The sequence below is a fragment of the Callospermophilus lateralis genome, chromosome 6 (genome assembly GCF_048772815.1).
Source record: "Callospermophilus lateralis isolate mCalLat2 chromosome 6, mCalLat2.hap1, whole genome shotgun sequence".
Lineage (NCBI taxonomy): Eukaryota > Metazoa > Chordata > Mammalia > Rodentia > Sciuridae > Callospermophilus > Callospermophilus lateralis.
Window position 1 is genome coordinate 34,654,341 of NC_135310.1, and position 17,506 is coordinate 34,671,846.

The 17,506-nt window shown below is 33.6% G+C and overlaps 1 protein-coding gene across 5 annotated transcripts in view; it reads right to left on the reverse strand.

Annotated features, from left to right (window-relative positions):
* The window catches only part of Enpp3 (ectonucleotide pyrophosphatase/phosphodiesterase 3), a 94,914-nt gene that overhangs the window by 51,352 nt on the left and 26,056 nt on the right, over positions 1 to 17,506 (reverse strand). For all 5 annotated transcript variants that reach the window (XM_076859731.2, XM_076859733.2, XM_076859732.2 and 2 more), the window contains 2 exons: positions 16,023 to 16,083; positions 10,572 to 10,669 (listed from right to left, as the gene is read on the reverse strand). In XM_076859731.2, coding sequence (XP_076715846.2) covers positions 10,572 to 10,669; positions 16,023 to 16,083 — 159 coding nt within the window. The remainder of the gene's footprint in view (positions 1 to 10,571; positions 10,670 to 16,022; positions 16,084 to 17,506) is intronic.

The following is a 17,506-nucleotide window of genomic DNA, read 5'->3' on the forward strand; positions in this document are numbered from 1 at the left end:
ATTTATTTTTACTATATATACTTTAATATTGCTTTGAAATGTATACCATATGCACAATTTACTTCTAGAAAACCATTTGTGTGTGTGTGTATGTGTGTGTACATGCACACGTGTATGCATACATATGAGGAGTACTGGGGATTGAACACTAGCCCTTATTTGGCGAGCTCTACTTTTGAGTTTTATCCCCTACTCTTTTTATTCAATTTTGAGAGAGTATCTCACTAAGTTGTCCAGGCTGACCTTGAACTTGTGATACTCCTGCCTCAGCCTCCCAAGTAACTGGGATAACAAATATGCATCATCATATCCAGTTACAAAATAATTTTTTAAAAAAGAAAATACTGAAAAAAATAACCTGAAAATATAAATGGGACACACATATGTAACAAGGCTTACAATAGTTATATACTATAAGAAGGAACAGAAGACTAAATGGATGAGTAGATGAAGTAGCCAAAGAATGTGCAGATCAAAACTACAATGTAGTTTTTACAAAGTGCTATTGATTAAGGTATTCTTACAAATGGAAAACATAGAAAATAGCTCAGCAATATTCATAGGTCAAAATAGGTACTTTTCATTTTACACATTTTCTTCTGAAAATACTAGCCATATGGTTGACCTGTGTCATTTCCAGCACTCAAATCAGTAAGTTCTGCAGAACCTCTGATCTTCCCAGTAGTTGCATGTCTGCATCCAAACCCTTGGCACATAGATGATAAAAGATAGAAGGAAGACAGAAATGATATCAGTAATATGGCAGAATAGGAAGCTCTGGGGTCTTCTTCCCACCACAGACATAACTATGACAAAATCATGGAATTTGCAGGGAAATTGATGGCATTAGAGCAGATTATGCTAAGTGAAGCTAGCCAATCCCTAAAAAACAAATGCCAAATGTCTTCTTTGATATAAGGAGAGTAACTAAGAACAGAGTAGGGAGGAAGAGCATGAGAAGAAGATTAACATTAAACAGGGATGAGAGGTGGGAGGGAAAGGGAGAGAGAAGGGAAATTGCATGGAAATGGAAGGAGACCCTCATGGTTATACAAAATTACATACAAGAGGAAGTGAGGGGAAAGGGAAAAAAAAACAAGGGGGAGAAATGAACTACAGTAGATGGGGTAGAGAGAGAAGAGGGGAGGGAAGGGGAGGGGAGGGGGGATAGTAGAGGATAGGAAAGGCAGCAGAATACAACAGACACTAGTATGGCAATATGTAAATCAGTGGATGTGTAACCGATGTGATTCTGCAATCTGTATACGGGGTAAAAATGGGAGTTCATAACCCACTTGAATCAAAGTGTGAAATATGACATGTCAAGAACTATGTAATGTTTTGAACAACCAACAATAAAAATTAAAAAAAAAAAGAAACAATGGGGAAAAAAATACCAATATATGGATCAATTCCCTTTGTGAAAAACCCAGAAACTACTTCAGAGTCTCCTGCATACCAAAAAAGTGTGAAACCAGCCATATCAAAACTAGTAGCAGAAGTGGAAACATATCTTTTTCATAATCCCCATCCTTAGTAGGTCTTATACAATTTGGAGGGAACCCCAAGATACTGTCATACTATCTGGTAACAACCCCAGTTTCTCCCCAAGAGGGAAAGAACTGAACTAGATGTTTACTATCCAACTTTCCAAGTGCTATCAAAGGGACTAGCTTCTATCTCACTGTCTTGAAGAGTGGGTGGGACCATACAGTAGGGCCCTGGAGAATACAGTGAACAAAGAGGAGGTTTAAACAAGCATGCAGACATTCGCTGTAGCTCCTTCCTCTGATTTAGCTCAGAGTGAGTAAGTAATAAACTATAACTTCTAGCTTTTTCCTGAGGAGGAAAAGAATTAGACCACATGCCCATTGCCCTAGTTTTCCAGAGGGTTCCCAAAGGCCTTCCCTCTGTCTTATCAGTCTTATAGCACTAAGAGGACCCAGCATAGGTAAAGAATCTGGGAGCCAGTCACCATAAAGACAATGATTTGATCTAACATGGTAGTAATCATATCCTCTCCCCCTGGCTCATCACTGAGAAAACAGACAAAACCCCTAATATTTCAAATTATTCCTGGGAACAGAAAGAGTTAGAGTGTTTAAAGAGTGTCTAATGATCTAACTTCTCTGGTGGCTGCCTGAAGAGCTAGTTTCAGTCTTGCTTATCTCAAAACATTAAGAGGACTTGGCATATTCTATACACCAGATTAGGGGGTGGGGGTAGACCTAAGAACAAAGAAAAAAGATTAAACTAGCATAAAGTTTTGAGGAACTTCCAGAATCTCTGACCAGATTGATTGATGAGGGTTTTCTTTTACACAAGGCCAGTCTATTAAGATTGGTGTCTAATGTATAGACACCAACACAGAATATAAAGGAAAAAAAGAAACAAAGAAATATATTCAAAAAAAGGAACAAAATTAATCATAAAATTGAACCCAATGAAGCAGAGAAGTATGATTTACCTAACAGACAATTCAAAATAACTATAATAAAAGTGTTCATTGAGATGAGAAGAACATGTATGCACACAATGAGAATTTCAAGAATTTTTAAGAGACAAACAATATTGAAAAGTACCAAATGGAAAACAGGGAGCAGAAGACTATAATAAGTACACTTAAAAATGAAATAGAGGAGTTTAATTGCAGACTAGATAAAGAAGAAGAAACAACTCCAAACTCAAAGACATGTCTTTGGGAAATATTCATACAGAAGAGTAAAATTAAAATTTTAGAAGGAAGAAGAGGAGGAGGAAGAGAAGAAGAAGAAGAAGAAAAAAATTAAGACACTTGTGGGACACCATCAAGTAGACCAACATATGTAGTATGGAATTTTTTAAAGGAAAAGAGAAACAGAAAAAAATCAGAGAGTGTATTCAAATAAATAATGACCAAAAGCTTCTAAATATGAGAAGAAAATGAACATGCAGGATTAGGAAATCTAAAGGATCTCCAAAGAGATGAACTTTAGGAGGTCCACATCAATGCAGATAATAACCAAATTCTCAAAAGACAAAGAATTTTGAAAACAGCAAGAGAAAGGTGACTCCAAATATGAGGGAAACTCTACAAGACTATCAGCAAAATTTTCAGCAGAAACTGTACACCAGAAGGGAGTGGAATACAATAGTCAAAGTACTGAAAGAAAAAAATTTGAAAACTGCCAAGTAAGAATGTTCTCTCCAGCAAAACAGATCTTCCAAAAATGACAGACAGAAATAAAAGCAAGAGAAGGTGGATGGGGATACTTTTCCATACAAATAAAAGCTGTGGGAGTTCATCACCACTAGAACTTGCAGAAGTAGGAGTTCTTCAACTTGAAACAAAGTACACTACACATCAAAACATAAGAAAGTATAAAATACAGTTCCAAAGTCAAATATATAGACTAATGCAGATGCTATATTATTGTAAAGGTAGTAGATAAGTCATTTTAAATCCTAGAATAAAAGTTAAAAGCATTAAAAATAATTATAAGTAAATGATAAATTTAGATCTATAATATAAATAGTTACGAATTGTGACATCAATAACTTTATGTGTATTAGGGAAAAGTAAAAGTATGGAACTTTGGTAAGCAACTAAAATTATCAGCTTAAAATAGATTGTTATCACCACAAAATATTTCATGTAAGCACCATGCCACAAAAACAATATCAATAGAATTTACACAAAAAAATGAGAAAGGAATCAGAGCATATAAATATATTTTGAAAATGAAACACAGAGGAAGAAAGCAAGAGAGGAGAAGAGGAACAAAAGTATTACAAGCCAAACAAAAACCAACTGACAAGATGGCAAAAGGAAATTTCCATATCAATAAATCTATAATTGCATTAAGTATAAAGTGATTAAACTACCTAATAAAAAGAGAGTGGTTAAATGGATTAAAAAACAAGATCCAAGTAAATGCTGACTACAAGAGACTCACTTTAGATTTAAGGCTGAAAATTAAAAAATGGAAAAAGATGTTCTATGCAAATGGTATCCCAAATAAAGCAGAAATGACTATAATGATATGAGAAAAAAATAGACTTTAAGTAAAAATCCCTCAAAACAGACAAAGAAGGACATTAGATAATGATAAAAGGGTCAATCCATCACCTAGATATAATAATCACAAATAAATAAATATAATAATTATATATGAACGCCAAATTGAGCTCTTAAATACATAAAGCAAACAATGATAGCTCTGAAAGGAAATATAGTTATCAATATAGTAACAGTAAGAGATTTCACTATCCCACATTCAATAATGGGTAAAAACAATCAGAGTCCCCCACAAAAAAAAAAAAAATCAATGAAGAAACAACACACTTAAACAACACTACAGATCAAATGAATCCAATAGATGTATAAAACATTCAACACTAAAACACATTCTTCTCAAGTACACATGAAATATTCTCCAGATGAGATTACATATTAAAACTAGTGTTAACAAACTTAAGAAGATTGGAATTACAACAAATATCTTCTCTAACTAAAATGGAATGGAATTAGAAATCTATTTTAAAGGAGAAATGGAAAAATCATCAACATGTGGAAATTAATGCACAACCAATAGGTCAAATAAGAAATCAAAAGAAAATTTAAAAATATCTTGAGACAAGACAAACTAAAATTAAAACACGATACACCAAAACTTATAGGAAGCAACAAAAAGTAGTACTAAGAAATAAGTTTATAACAATAAATGCATACATTCAAATAGAATTTCAAATAAACAACATTTTTTAAAAGAATTTATCTTTTATTTTTTATTTACTTGTTTTTATGTGGTGCTAGATAAAACCCAGTGTCTACCTCTGCTACACCAGCACTCTACCACTAAGCTAGGGCCCCAGCCCAAATAATCTACTTTTACGCCTCAAAGAACTAAAAGAGAGAACAAACTAAACACAAAATTTCCAGAAAGAAGGACACAATAAAGATTTTAAAAGAAATAAAATAGAGAATAGAAAGAACAATAAAATAGAGAGTTATTTTTTGAAAACAATCAAAATTGACAAACCTTTAACTCGATAAAATATATAAGATTCAAATTAATAAGATGAGAAAAAAAAATACTACAACTACTAATGCGGAAGTAAAAAGAATCTTAAGAGACTACTGAGAATAATTATATGCCAACAAACTAGATAATCTCCCCCCCAAACTGATAAATTCCTAGAAACATATAACCCACCAAGGCTGAATCATGAAGAAATGGAAAATCTGAACAAATTTATCTCTAACTAGTAAGAAAATTGAATCAGTAATCAAAACCTCACCAAAGAAAAGCCCAGGTCCAGGTGGCTTTGTTGGTAAATGTTTACCAAACACTGAAGAACTAATGCCAGTTTTCCTAAATTCTACCCAAAAATTTCAAACTCATCTGATGAGGCCAGAATTAAAAATCAGAGAGACACTGTAAAGTAGAGAAAATTTCGGACCAATATCCTTCAAGTGTACAAGTCCTCAACAAAATATTAGCAAACCAAATTCAACAGCCCATCGAAAATATTACACACCAGGATCAATGGGATTTATCCTTAGGATACAAGGATAGTTCAACATATGAAAATTAATTAATGTGATATTAACAGAATCACATTAACAGAATGAAATTCACATCACATCAATAGATGCAGAAAAAGTGATAAAATTCAACGTCCTTTCATGATAAAAACTCAGAACAAACTAGGAATAGAGAGAAATTACTTCAACATGATAAAGTCCATATAGGAAAATCCCTTTGCTAACATCCTACTAGTTATGACTTGAATATGAGATGTGTTCCTTTGTTAACTCAGGAATATTCAGAGGTAAAATGATTAGATTATAAGAACTATACTCTAACTGGTGGATTAATCCATTTGCTGGATTAATTAATTGAATGGACAAACTAGGTAGTAACTATAGGCAGGTGGGGCATGGCTGGAGGATGTGGATCACTGGGAGCATGCCCTGGGGATTATATGTCTTGTCCTCCTGGCTCTTTCTCTCCCTTCAATTTTTTTCTTTTCACATCTCTATTTTATTTTTATTTGTTCTTTTTAAATAAACACAACAGTGGAGTGTATTTTGACATATTATACATACATGGTGTATAGTTTATTCTAATTAGGATCCTAATCTTGTGGTTGTACATGATGTGGAGTTACCCTGGTTGTGTGTTCATATATAAGGATACTAGAGAAATGCAAATTAAAACTACACTGTGATTCCATCTCTCTTCGATTTTTAGTTGCCATGAGGTAAGTAGCTTTCTTCTGTCATCCTTTCATCATGGTGTTCTGCCTCACCCAGACCCAAAGTGATAGAGTCAACTGACTATGGACTGAACCTCTGAAACTATGAGTCCAAAATAAACTTTTATTCCTCTAAGTTTGTTCTGATGGGTGTTTTGGTTATAGCAATGTAAAGTTGACTAACATGGTACTCAATGGTTATAAACAGAAAGCTTTTCCACTAAGATCAGAAATAAGGCAAGAATGTACATTCTCTCTACTTCTATTCAACATAATAATAGAAGTCCTGGCCAGGGTAATTAAAGAAGAAAAAGAAATAAAAGAAAGCTGAATAGGAAAAAATAAACAAAATTTCCCTATGTGCAGATGACATTATATAATATATAAAAATCTCTAAAGACTTCCCCCCCAGCTCTGAGAACCAATAAAAGAATTTAGCAAAGTTGCAGGATACAAAATCAGTTTGGTTTCTATGCACTAATAATAAACTTTCTGAAAAAAATTAGAAAAATCCCAATTATCATGGTATAAAAGAATAAAATATTTAGGAACAAACTTAAAGTAATAAAAAACCTGTAGAGTGAAAATTACAAAACATTAGAGAAGGAAATTAAAGAAGATTGAACAAATGGAAAGACATCTAGTGTACATGGGCTGGGAGACTTATTATTGTTAAAATATTCATCCTACCCCAAAGTGTTTACAGATTCAATGCAATCCCTATCAAAATCACAATGGTCACAAGTCTCGGGTTCAATCTCCAGCACCAGAAAAAAAAATCCCAATGTTGTTTTTTATAAAAATGGAAAATAAAATTCTAAAATGTATATGTACCATAAAAGACCTCACATAGCCAAACAATCTCAAAAAAAGAAAAAAGAAAAACTGGAAGCATTGCACTTCCTGAAATCAAAATACACTACAAAGATACAGTAATGAAAACAGTATGGCACTGGCACAAAGATATACATATAGATCAATAAAACAGAATAGAGAGCCCCAAAACAAATCCATGTGTGTATGGTCAATGATCATCAGCAAGCATGCCAAGAATACACAATGGGGAAAGGATATATCTTCAAACAATGTGTTAGAAAATTGAATGTCCACATGCAGAAATGATCCTGAATCCTTTATACTAAACAAGAGCATCAACTCAAATTAGAATTAAGGATTTAAATGTAAAACCCCAAACTGTGAAACTTTTAGAAGGAAACAGGTGAAAACCTTCATAACGGTAATCTTGGCAATGATTTCATGGATATGACACCAAAAGCATAGGCAGCAATAGCAAAATTAGACAAGCTGGACTATATCAACCTTAAAAGTTCTACATAGCAAAGAACTGATCAATAGAGAGGAAAGGCAACATATGAAATGGGACAGAATATTTTCAAATCATATATCTGATAAGAGTTAATATCAAAAATATATGAGGAATTCCTATAATTCAATATCCAAAAAATGAACACACCTTTAAAAATGGGCAAATTCTTGACTAAGCATTTCTCTAAAGCAGACACACAATAGCCAAGAAGTATATAAAAAATGTCAGTGTCACTAATTACCAAGAAAATGCAAATAAACTACATGAAATATCACCTTACATCTGTTCAGATACTTTTCAATAAAAAGACAGTATGTGTTGCCAGGAGGATGGAGAAATTGGAATCTTGTACACTGTGTGGGAATGCAAAAATAGCTGCTAAGGAAAAAATATGGAGGTTCCTCAAACAATTAAAAATAGAACTTTCATAAGATGCAATAATCCCACTTCTGGATATATCTATATCTATATAGAGAGATATAGATAGATAGATAGATATACCATTGTGCTTATAGATAACAATACTATATTATACACTTAAAATTCTAAAAGGGCCAATCTCACTGTTTTCATCAAAATAAAATAGAAGACAGAGCAAATGGTACTTGCAATGGAGAACTTGTTAATTAATCTCTAAAACTCTGCATGTTAACTGATATCAGAATCTTGGAAAGATATCAGTAACTACCCTGTTCATTGCAGAACTATTCAGAATAGTCAAAATATAGAAGTAACCTAAATGTCGATTGACAGATGAATGATGAATAGACAAAATAATAGCAGTAATAATGTGATATATATGTATAAATAAACAACCATATTTATTTATAATTTATTAATATAGTTTACATACATAAGTAAGTATATTCATTTACATTATATATATTTATAAATACTTATACATATGTTTACTTATAAATATTTTATTTATACATATAATGAAATATTTTATTCAGTCTTTAATAAGGAATTTTGTAATATGCAACATATGGATGAATGTTATATTAAGTAAAATAAGTCAATCAAAAAAACAAAAAATACCACATAATTCCACTCATTTGAAGGTATCTAAAGTAGCCAAAATTGCCAGGTATGGTGGCGTTGCCTGTAATCCCAGCTACTTGGAAGGCTGATGCAGGAGGATTATAAGTTTGAGGCCAGCCTGGACAAGTCAGTAAGAACTTGTCTCAGAATAAAATAAAAAGGGTTGGGATGTAGCTCAGTGGTGGAGTGCTCGCTTAGCATATATAAAACTGGGTTTAATCCCTAGGATGACAAAAATAAATAACAGTTTTCTGATCTTGGCTCTGGCCCTTCAATATCTGCTGCCAATCACACTGAGACAATAATATGGTTACCTCTTAGAATGTAATTCTGAGAGCCACATCCTCATACACTTAGTAGTTACTGATATGACTCACTTTCCTTAGTATTAGTTCATGCTCAGTTTTTATAACCACTGTAGTCCACCAATGGCAGCTTGATGGGACACTAGAGATGGGGCACTGGAGACTTGGTTTTCATTGACACCTTCTATGACAAATCTCACTATCCCAATTCTATTCTATCATGTTTTACTGGACATTCTACAAAGGAACCAGAGATTAGTTTGCCTTGGGAGACCTACACAGTAATTTCTTCATGCATTTGCAGATTGAGATAATGGCCATATGTCTAAAAACATATTTCAGAAATCAGAAATAGGAAAGCTCTCAATGGACAAATATTTAATTGATGTCATTTCTAATTCTTGACGAAATGAGAAAAATCAAACAATTCCATTTGAAAAGAATTTCAGTTCATCCTGGCTATTCAATTCCCTTTTGAACATAGGATTAGATATTCAGATTATCAAGACAAATTTAGATAATGAAATAGTTAACTTTTCAGGCCAAAGTAAGTTAATAGTAAGTGCAAGTCCTGGATTTGGAAAATTCTCCATCTCTTTGCTAAAGACCTGCCTCAGGGAGTAAGAGAGGAGCTGAAGACATAATGCACCTTGTTTTTCAGGAAAAAAAGTAGAAAATCTTTATATAATCATGGCATTTTAGAGCTGGAATTAACAGATAAAAACATCAGTATTAGACCTAGTCCTCTAATTTTATAAGCGAGGGAAATGAAGCCCAGAAAACTCAGTGACTTACTCAAGGTCAAACAATATCAAGTTGTTTTTAAACATTTGGAGAAAAATAAAAACTTTAAGTCAATCAAATCATTACAAAAATGGAGAACATTGGAAATAAAAGAGGGTCTTAGAGAAGGGAGACAAAGAGAAGAAGTGCAGGGAATAAATAGTATGGGCCCTGGAGCTGGCCCTCTGGTTGTGTCCCTGGGCACTCAACTTCCTTTTATTATTACTTTATCAAGTGTGTGCAGAGCCAAGTGCCCTGATGCAGAAACACAGTATTGTGATAAAGATGATAATAAAAACAAAACTTAAAATGATGTAAAACCATCGAATGTTCTCACAGTAAATCTATAAGGTAGTAAGTGACCATATTATGAATGATAAAGGTAAGGTAAACTTGCCTGAGATCACATAGTTGTTAAGAGATAGAGTCAGTTTCTAGGAAGTTTGATTCCAGAACTGGAAGGAGATCCTGTATTTCAGAGGATCTAGGGGCATATTAGTAGACGCTGGATCTGTCCAGTTCTCCTAAGCTCCTTTAGACTTCTGTCCTCTGCTGAGACTCAGAACCCAGTTCTGACAAATGCCACTTTAGAAATGGTATACACAAACAAATTTTCAAAGCACATAAGTTATATTCAAATGTGAAATAAATTAAAAAAAAAAGATAAGCATGCTGCCAAAGAAAAGTATGAGGATCCACAAACCATGAGAATCCCTCCTACTGAAATACATAGATGTGTGGTAAAAACATCAAGCACTGAAAGGACCTGGGATAAGACAATCCATCAATGCTAAAGAAAGAAAGTTGCTTCATCTAAGGATTTGCTGACAAGGTGTTTATCATTCACATTCTACTAACTGCAAAGGACTTACTCAGTTTATTGATATGAGGAATTAAAATACTCCATGTGTCTAAATATTCAGCTCTAAAGCCATCCATGGAAAACAAGATAACAGGTGGCAGGTCAAACCTGAAAATGGAAAACAAAAAGTTTATCCATGATTTTAACTGATAAAAACAAAAATATACTTTTCAGTACTACTTGTAATTCTCTGAATTAGAAAATGCTTAGAAAGGAGAGTAAGAAAAGTTCAGAGTCGAGTAGCAACCATTGAATTTCAATGCAATTTTGTTATGAAATTTAGAAAAATGTTTAGGAGATGTTTTATCTTAAAGTTCTACATATTTGACTTTGTATTCTAATATCTCAGAATATTAACATACTTCTCAAAAGCATTTAAATCTCTTCTTTTTAGACTGGTAGTTAAGGTAAAATGATTAAAGATGGCTTTTGGATTATAGCTAAAGGCTATTGTTATTGTTGTTTAATTTAATACTTTTTCACTGTCTTTGAGTTTTATCCATATGACACACACATACACACACACACACACACATTCACAGGTGTATGTATATCCTGATAATTTTTTTCTAACTGAACTCAGCCATGCTGACATCACCAAGATCAAGATCACTGGCACCCCAAAGTTGCCCCTGGTGCTTCCCTCTAGTCAGTAAACTCCACAAACCACAGCCTCAAGCAGGATGAGCAATATCTTGACTTCTAACAGCATAATTAATTGTACCTATTTTTGTACTGACATTTACATGTAAATTGAATGACACAGTATACATTTCGTTAAGTCTGGATTTTTTAAAATATTTTTTTAGTTGTAGATGAACATACAGTATCTTTATTTTTATGTGGTGCTAAGGATCGAACCCAGTTTGTCACATGTGAGAGGCAAGCACTTTACCACTGAGCTACAGTCCCAGCCCCAAGTCTGTTTTTTTTTTTTACTTGACATTATGATTGAGATTAATCCATCTTGTTGCATATAGTTAAAGATCATTTTTTCCAGTGCATGAACAGACCACAAACTTATTCATTCTATGTTTAACAGGGTGTTTTCCAAACTGGTGCTACTATGAATAGCAGATATGAACAGAGTAAATTTGTTTGAAATTCCAAATACAATGAACACAAAGGAGTATATAAAAGAAATTATTTTCAACTCTGCTCAAGCAGTTATACAAATAAAATTTTAATAAAAACATACAAACATACTTGCCTAAAAATTTTGGCTAGAATATGTCTTAAATTTATGATAAATTACCTAAATATGATGAAAAAGAAAGTTCTGAATGCCTATGCCAAATAAAAATTAGACAGTTATGTCTGTGCTTTAGACATGCTTGAGTAAAGCTAAAGGAAAAAAAAACAGTGTCTCCATTTAATTTCACATTGCAAAATAAATTGTGAGAAGCATCTAAAGAAAAGGTCTATTAAACTTCCCAGATTACACATTTATTGTAGAGTATTTCATTTAACAAATATCTGAGTCAGACATTCTGCTAGATGCTTAGAAAAAGAGCAAAGAGGAGTTGCAGTCCTTGTCTAGGGTATAAAATTCAAAAGTAAACAGGGTAGTTGAGGGCTAGATTTGAGTACAGATTGTGATTCAAGTGTATAGAAGGATGTCAAACTCAAGCTCTATAAGGTGAGAGCAGGCTTTCCAGGAGGTGTGACATGAGCTAAGTCCCAAAGAATAAACACAAATAACTTGAAAATGGGACTAATGTTTTAATCAGGGATATATTCTGTGCAGAAGTCCATCTGAGAGATTCAAAACGTGCAACAACATGTGAGTGTCAAAAAGCATTGGACTGGACTGGGGTTGTAGTTCAGTGGTAGAGTGTTTGTCTAGCACACGGGAGACCCTGGGTTTGATCCTCAGCACCACATAACGATAACTAAATAAAGTCATTGTGTCCATATACAACTAAAATTTTTTTTTAAATCATTGGATTAACCTAAAAAAGCCAGACACAAGAGAACATATGGTATAATTCCATTGGTATGAAGTTCTAAAACAGGAATCTATAGTGATAGAAATCAGAACAGGGATTGCCTTGGGAGAGTAGAGGGTGAAAAGAGACATAAAGCATCCTTTTGTGATGGTGGGAAATATTCTCTATCTTGCAAATATTAGATTATAGGGAATTTCCAAACACTTAAAAGATATGAGCATTTCAACATATACACTTAAGATATGAGCATTATGTATGAATTATATTTAAGAATTTAAAAATCAAATAAAGATCAAAAACTGGGACTGTTTGAACTACAACATGAAGTAATTTCATCAAAAAACTAAGTGTCCTGGTGTAATTTACATTAGAAATTATCTATTTTTTCAGTCTTTGGCATAATTCTGATTAAAATTTTATGTTCACAAATGTGTTATCAAAATAACCCTGTAGAGAATTGCAAGTTCAAAGCCAGCATCAGCATAAGTGAGGCTCTAGGCAACTCAGTGAGACTCTGTCTCAAAATACAAAATAGGACTGGGGATGTGTCTCAGTGGTCGAGTGCCCCTAAGTTCAATCTCCAGTAACCCCCTAACACCCCCACAAAAATAACTCTACAACTTAAAGACAAGGTCAACCATCTATGGGACCATGGGTGAGATCCAAAGATCCAGTACATCTCTTTCTTAATGTCCTCCCTGCCTTTCTAAGCTTGCTACTCAGAGCTCCAGAGCACATTTATACACTGCTACCACGAATGTCCTTGTAGTTCAAACAGCCTTAATTATCTCCTCAGGCTACATTGCTAAAGATGAAATTTTCTGATATAAGGACAAATTCTCAAAGGAGACTAAAATATTTTGTCATGATTCTCTTCCTGGCAGTTTTTATCAATTTGTTCTTCCAAAATCAAGACAAATGGCTGTTACTTTGTACAAATAATGGTGTACTGATAATTTTATGGAATGAATTGGTTAACTTCCTTTCATTTTAATTGCTCTAATTTCCAGTAAAGTTGATTGTTACATCCGCATTACTTTTATTATCTACAATGAAGCTTGAATAAGGGCACTCTATATACAAGAATTGTCATCTTGCACCTATTATTTCACATCACCATTAGCAAAAACAAACAAACAAACAAACAATAGAATTTATGACACACCTCTAGTTTATCAGTGAGACAGAGAAGATCAAATAAGTTACCCAAGGTGTCCCACTGCCAGGAGAGATAGAGCTAGGCTATTGGTCTCCATCAGCCTGACAAAAGAGCCCACAATTTCTTACTATACTTGGATCACTAGTAAAATAATAAGACACACAAACAAGCAAACAGAAATGCTAGTTTAAATGTCCAGAAAGAAGGGTCTATCTTCTTCCAAATATCAATAAGAGGGAGAGTCTTAGGGTCATACACACAAAAAATTCTTCCCCTCTACCTCTTCTGTCAGTTGCACAGTGCCGCAGCTTCAGACTATCATTTGAGAGATCACCAAGCCACAGAGACTCTAGGGCCTTGTTCCCAGAGTTGACTTCCTGTCTCCAGCAATCATAGCAGTGTAAACTGGGGGCAAGGTGCTTCACAGCTAATATGCTTCCATTTTATTAAATGAATTACATAGCAAAGGATATAGATAATAGAGCCTACTTCAAAAGATTTTTATAGGAATAATATAACATGTAAAATGACTCTGTGTAAAGTACATACCAGTACCTCCTAAGAACTATATAAATATTAGCTGTTGTTATTATTATTATTATTATTACTATTATTATTATTATTATTTTAGTGCTGGGAATGAAACCCAGGACCTCATGCATGATAAACGTGCGCTATACCACTGAGCTACATTCCCAGCCCACCTGTTATCATTATTATGCTTTTGTCAGAGATGAATGATCAGTGTAATTTGGACCCTGAGAAAAGTCCATCTGAATCTATGCTAATTAGTTCTGGGAACACCTTAATAGGTTCAAATGTCAGGTTCATCTAAATAAAATAAGTGACTAAAGAAGAATCCCACCCGAAAAATATTAACTTTTTGAGTAACTAGTGTGTACCATATACCAGAATTAAAGTTAGACTATTGTTTTAGAAGGTAGCAAATATTTTCACTTTCTTAGACCACTTAATTCTCACATGAAATCTTCTGAACTTGGCATTATTATTATTATTCAATTTTATATATGAAGCTCAGAGAAGTTACTATTGCCAAGACCCACAGGCAAAAACAGAACTCCAACTCAAATCTCTTTTTTATTCTAAATCCTTTGCTCTTCCATGCATAAGCTGCTAAAGACAGCTAGATCTGAGGATTAGGACAAACCAAAGTAACATGGTACAAAAACAGATGCATTTTATCCATCAATAAGAAAAAATTCTTAAGATTCTTAAATTTAATTGCAAGGATGAAAGGCCCTACAGACGGGAGGTTAATTAGTTAACAAGCTATAGGCCAAGCAGAAGAAAAGTCCATTTTACATTCCTGAATGTATGTTAAAACTTTTAACTCAAATTCTATCCCAACCCCCTCGGTGCCAACACATCCTACTTGCAAACCCCACCTCCTATTCCGGAAACAGCAAGTAGATTGCCCTCCTGCTCTAAAGCTTGACACTCTGCTTAATCTCTCCAGTCTTTTTCATTGCCAATGTACGTTCAATGTGAACAACCTGTGCCTTCCTTCCCCAAATTTTTAGGCTCGCTTTAAACTCATGAACTCAAGCAATCTCTGTGCCTTAGTCTCTAAATAGTTGGAAATAGGCCACTCTATGGTTCTGTACACATTTTTTAAATGAAATAATGCTATTATTTATGTGTTCAGCCAATTCTTCCTAAAATCAGGTACTTCTTACTTCTTCTTCCACCTCATTGTCATGCTTCCATTGCTGGGCCCAGAAAAGTGTGAAGGGCATGGTGGACAAAGGAAGGAATGAAAATATACCCCTGCTTGGAGGCATTCTGGACATCTTCAAGCCTGGGAAAAGCTGTGCAAGCAGCTGTCATTAACATATGAAGGAGAAGCATGGGTTGAATGTCTGTGAGGCAGGGGGTATTAACCTTACATGTTCTTTACCTGTGCTCACTCAATGAGGCCCACCTCATCCATATTGTAGGATCTTCCTTATCCTATATGACCTTCTGTGAACCTTGTCCCCATCCCTCAGTAAGAAGAAATTCATAGTGCCAAGATATTAACAGAAAAATGTTCTAGCAGAAGTAGTTTCAATCTAAATTCCAGTACTAACCATAGAACCTTGGAAATGTTACTGAATATTCTAACCAACTTTTAAGTCAATGTTGGGAACCATAAATATACTAAATTAACATAAAGAACTTTGAAAATGATAAAGCAAACAAGTCTATTGTCTTTGAATCCACAAGGAATCCAATCTTTTTTAAACTATTCTGTTTTGAAAAATAAATAAAGGAAATGCCGCTCTGTTTCTCAATTACTATCCCATGTGCCAGCTGTCAAAGAAAAGAAATTCCCAACATCACTCATGCTCACCCTTCTGGACACTGAGTCTGCTCAGCTGTGGTGCAGCCTTCTTCCACCCAAGAGGTTTTTCCTGCAAAGTAGAAGATCAAAATCTTCAGACTATTGTACCACACACAAAAAAGGGAAGCAAGTATTCAGTGGACATGATCTTCCTGAACTGCTTAATAGTGTCACTACAATAACTAAATTCTTCCAAAACATATAAGTGTTATTTCACAAGTTGGCAAGGACGGTGCCTATAATAACTTGCAGAGATCCATAATCTGTACCAATTGAATGCCAGGAAGCCAATCTACTGAGGAAAAAACCAGGGATTCCTTCAGCTATAAAGGGACATTTCTTTTTTTTGTTGTTGTTAACAATTTTTCAAATTCCCTACATCCCCATAGACAATATCTTCTCTAGAAGCTGCTAAAATAAGTCAGTTTAATAAATATAAATATACAATCTAGAGAAAATAATACTTGGAAAAAGAAATAACTAGTGGAAATAAATATATCAAGTGGGCAAAATTTAACAAATGATTAAAATCTTAACAACAACAAAAAAGTTCTTGCTTCATGGATATTTCTCCTTTTAGTGCATTCCAGCTAAATAATAAAGTGGAAATGATAGAGGATGAATGTTACCATTTGCAACCCTGAATGGATCTAGGAATAATTTTCAATGTCTAATGTTCCCAAAACAACACAAGTAGACATGATGGACCTCTGGATGGAAGTAGCACTGTCATGTACAAAGTAACTTGCAAAAAAAAAATAAAGAAAGAAATGTATAAATTATATCTTAATCTCAACAATCCTCTGGATCTACCAATTTTCAGAAAATGTATGGTATGATAAATTTCTTAAATCACAAAGTTTTCCATTTAGGATGGAAAACTTTATTGGAAAAATGACCCCATTTCTCCAATTGCAAGTGGGAAAAAGAAGAGGGAAGCATATATTTTTAAAGGGCTTAAAATATATCAGTCAGTTGTAATAAATAGCATCTATTTGGATCCTGCTTCAATCTTTTAAAAAAATATTAGGAGACAAGGAGAAGAATTTGAACACTGGGTATTCAATGACCATAAATAATTATTAATGATGTTTTTAGGTGAATGAATGGTATCATAATTTTGTTAAATCCTTATCTTTTTTACATACATTCTGAAACTAATTGCAAATGAATGATGTTAACTCTAGTATTTGCTTTGAAATGATCTAAAATTTTGAAAGAGAAGTGGGGGAAAATGAGGAGTATATTTTGTTAAGAAAAATTCCAAAAGAAACAGGCAAAAGTAGTACTGATCACTAGATTTTATATTAATGTAAAGCTTGAAATTATCTAAAAAGCTTATCTATGTATTATTTAATTACCTAGGTATATTACCTTTATCTAGATTACTCATTATTACTCATTTTACAACTCAATGAGAATTGTAGTTAACTAATAGAAAACAAACAGCAATAAACAACAATTGAATCTTGTTTGATAGCAAATAGATTTTT